General features: G+C 38.3%; 1 protein-coding gene across 1 annotated transcript; it reads left to right on the forward strand.

Moving 5' to 3' along the window:
- LOC115952672 (thaumatin-like protein 1) lies at positions 1-1283 on the forward strand. The gene is made up of 2 exons (XM_031069863.1): positions 1-72; positions 586-1283. The coding sequence occupies exons 1-2, from the start codon at positions 27-29 to the stop codon at positions 1281-1283; spliced, it is 744 nt and encodes a 247-aa protein (XP_030925723.1). The 5' UTR covers positions 1-26.
- The last annotated feature ends 803 nt before the right edge of the window (positions 1284-2086 follow it).

Genomic DNA, 2086 nt, shown 5'->3' on the forward strand with positions numbered 1-2086 from the left:
ATTTTTAACTCAAAAGCAGAGGTTCAATGGCTGGCGAAGCTCTCATCATCCTTCTTCTCTTATTCATTACAGGTAACTGATTGATACGCCCTTCTCTTTTCTTTTGCTGCATGATAGTATATCACAAAAATATCACAGATATGTGCAAATTTTAATGCACCTTAATATTGATATTTATGAGGATGAGGACAAGCAAAGAAGCTAGAGGTATAAGTTAACATGTGAATTAATATTGTTTCCATTATGAACCTTAAACGTGAGAATGACAATATATTGACTTTTATCAAGATCTCACTGTCTAAGTGGTTTAGGCAAACTGGCAAAGTGATATCAACTTATCACGGATAAAGTTCTTGAACGTATCAAGCTCAATAATCCTTAAGCCTATGTTTTATGTTATTGACTAATAGTGTGGTAGTTAAAGTAGGGGGTGAGGGTTTAATGTCACACATATTCCATGCACATTATTTATTTCTCGTTTTAATTGTGGATATCAATAAGAGATGTGTACATCATACATGAAAGTTGAAACAATATTTTTCAAAAGTAATATTTACTGTCTAAGTTTGAAACAATATTTTTCAGGTGGACAGTCTACGGTGACCTTCAACTACGAGAACCGATGCACTGAGTCTATATGGCTCGGTGCCACCCCATCAATTGGTGATAGTGATCCTGAGTTCCCTTCAGGAACTTCAAAAACACTCCAAATGCCTGATCAATGGAAGGGTTTCATTTGGGGGAGGACCAAGTGCAGCCTCAATGCCACAAATTATTTTTCATGTGAAACTGGAGATTGTGGTGGCAACAAAATTTGCCAATGGCCAGTACCCAAGTCCCCAGTGACCATACTTAATTTCACTATTAACCAACCAGTACAAACCAATCCCCTTGTGGTCTCCTATGAACTGAACTTGAACCATGGGCATACCGTGCCGGTCCGGATCCGACCCGTTGGTGGGTCTCTAGTTGGTGGTGGTACTGGACCATGCCCTGTGGTGGATTGTGCTAAAGATTTTAGTAATGTGTGCCCACCTAACTTAGTGGTCAAGGGCAAGGATGGTCGCTATGTTGGTTGTCTTAGTGCTTGTGATGCTTTAAAGGATCCAAAACATTGTTGCTTTGGAAATTTTGCTAGTCCTCAGACTTGCCAGCCTAATGAGTACTCAAGTATCTTCAAGAAAGCATGTGGTCTAGCCCACACTTATCCCGGTGATAAACAACCTCCAATTTATAGCTGCAGTGGAGCAACGAGTTTCAGTATCACCTTTTGTCCCGCATAAATTAGCCGTGTTTGGTTTTTTTTTTTTTTTTTGGTGTGTGGGGGGGGGGGGGGGGGGTGTTGGGGGGCTCTTTTGATAGAATAGAACAATGCGGCTGTTTTGTATCTTTAGTCTTGACAAAATAAAAATTCTTGAAAAGGAATATTGGGTAGATTCAAATGTTACAATGGTGTGAATAGTGCAATTTCTATACTTCTAATGAGATGAATGATGTCATACTCATGTGAATGAATATGCTAGGTCAAAGAAAATGCTAGGTCAAATGCATGTGTATGAGTGTATCCCAAAATGAATACTCAATTGACAATATTTTAACCATACATCTAGGGTTTCGCAATTTGAAAGCACCACTTGATTATTTAAGGATTAAATCAAGAAAACCACAATTTAATAAATTACCTTATTATTGAAATGAAATTTGAATTACATTGTCTTAAGAGTCAAAGTATTGTAATTTTTTTGTAAGACAATGTAAGCAACTTCCCCAGAATGTGATTCACGCATTATGGCTTCCGGCTGTATGGGACTTTGATCCAACTTCGAGTTTTCGCCAAGTTAACCACTTCTCCAAGTTTTAAGATTTGGTACACCACTTTAATTGAGGAAAAAAAAGGATCTGGATGTTTTTGCAATTGGTTCTTTAGAAATAGCTAGACTTCGGGTAGAAGACAAATCCTTTCCTATTAATGATGTGATCCCAATGGCCAAGCAAATCCTCTCTGATTTTATTTGGGCCATCCCAGATTCCCAGTAAAACGTTCTCCTCCCACTACCTTAAATCCAGATCGGTTTGTTGGTCTTCT

Source organism: Quercus lobata, chromosome 7 (assembly GCF_001633185.2).
Source record: "Quercus lobata isolate SW786 chromosome 7, ValleyOak3.0 Primary Assembly, whole genome shotgun sequence".
NCBI classification, from domain to species: domain Eukaryota; kingdom Viridiplantae; phylum Streptophyta; class Magnoliopsida; order Fagales; family Fagaceae; genus Quercus; species Quercus lobata.

What these genes read in the sequence shown, in the direction of transcription:
- LOC115952672 (XM_031069863.1), top strand. Translation starts at nt 27, where the DNA reads ATGGCTGGCGAAGCTCTCATCATCCTTCTTCTCTTATTCATTACAG. An exon ending in TCTTCTCTTATTCATTACAG is followed by an intron (nt 73 to 585) that starts GTAACTGATTGA and finishes AATATTTTTCAG; the next exon opens with GTGGACAGTCTACGGTGACC.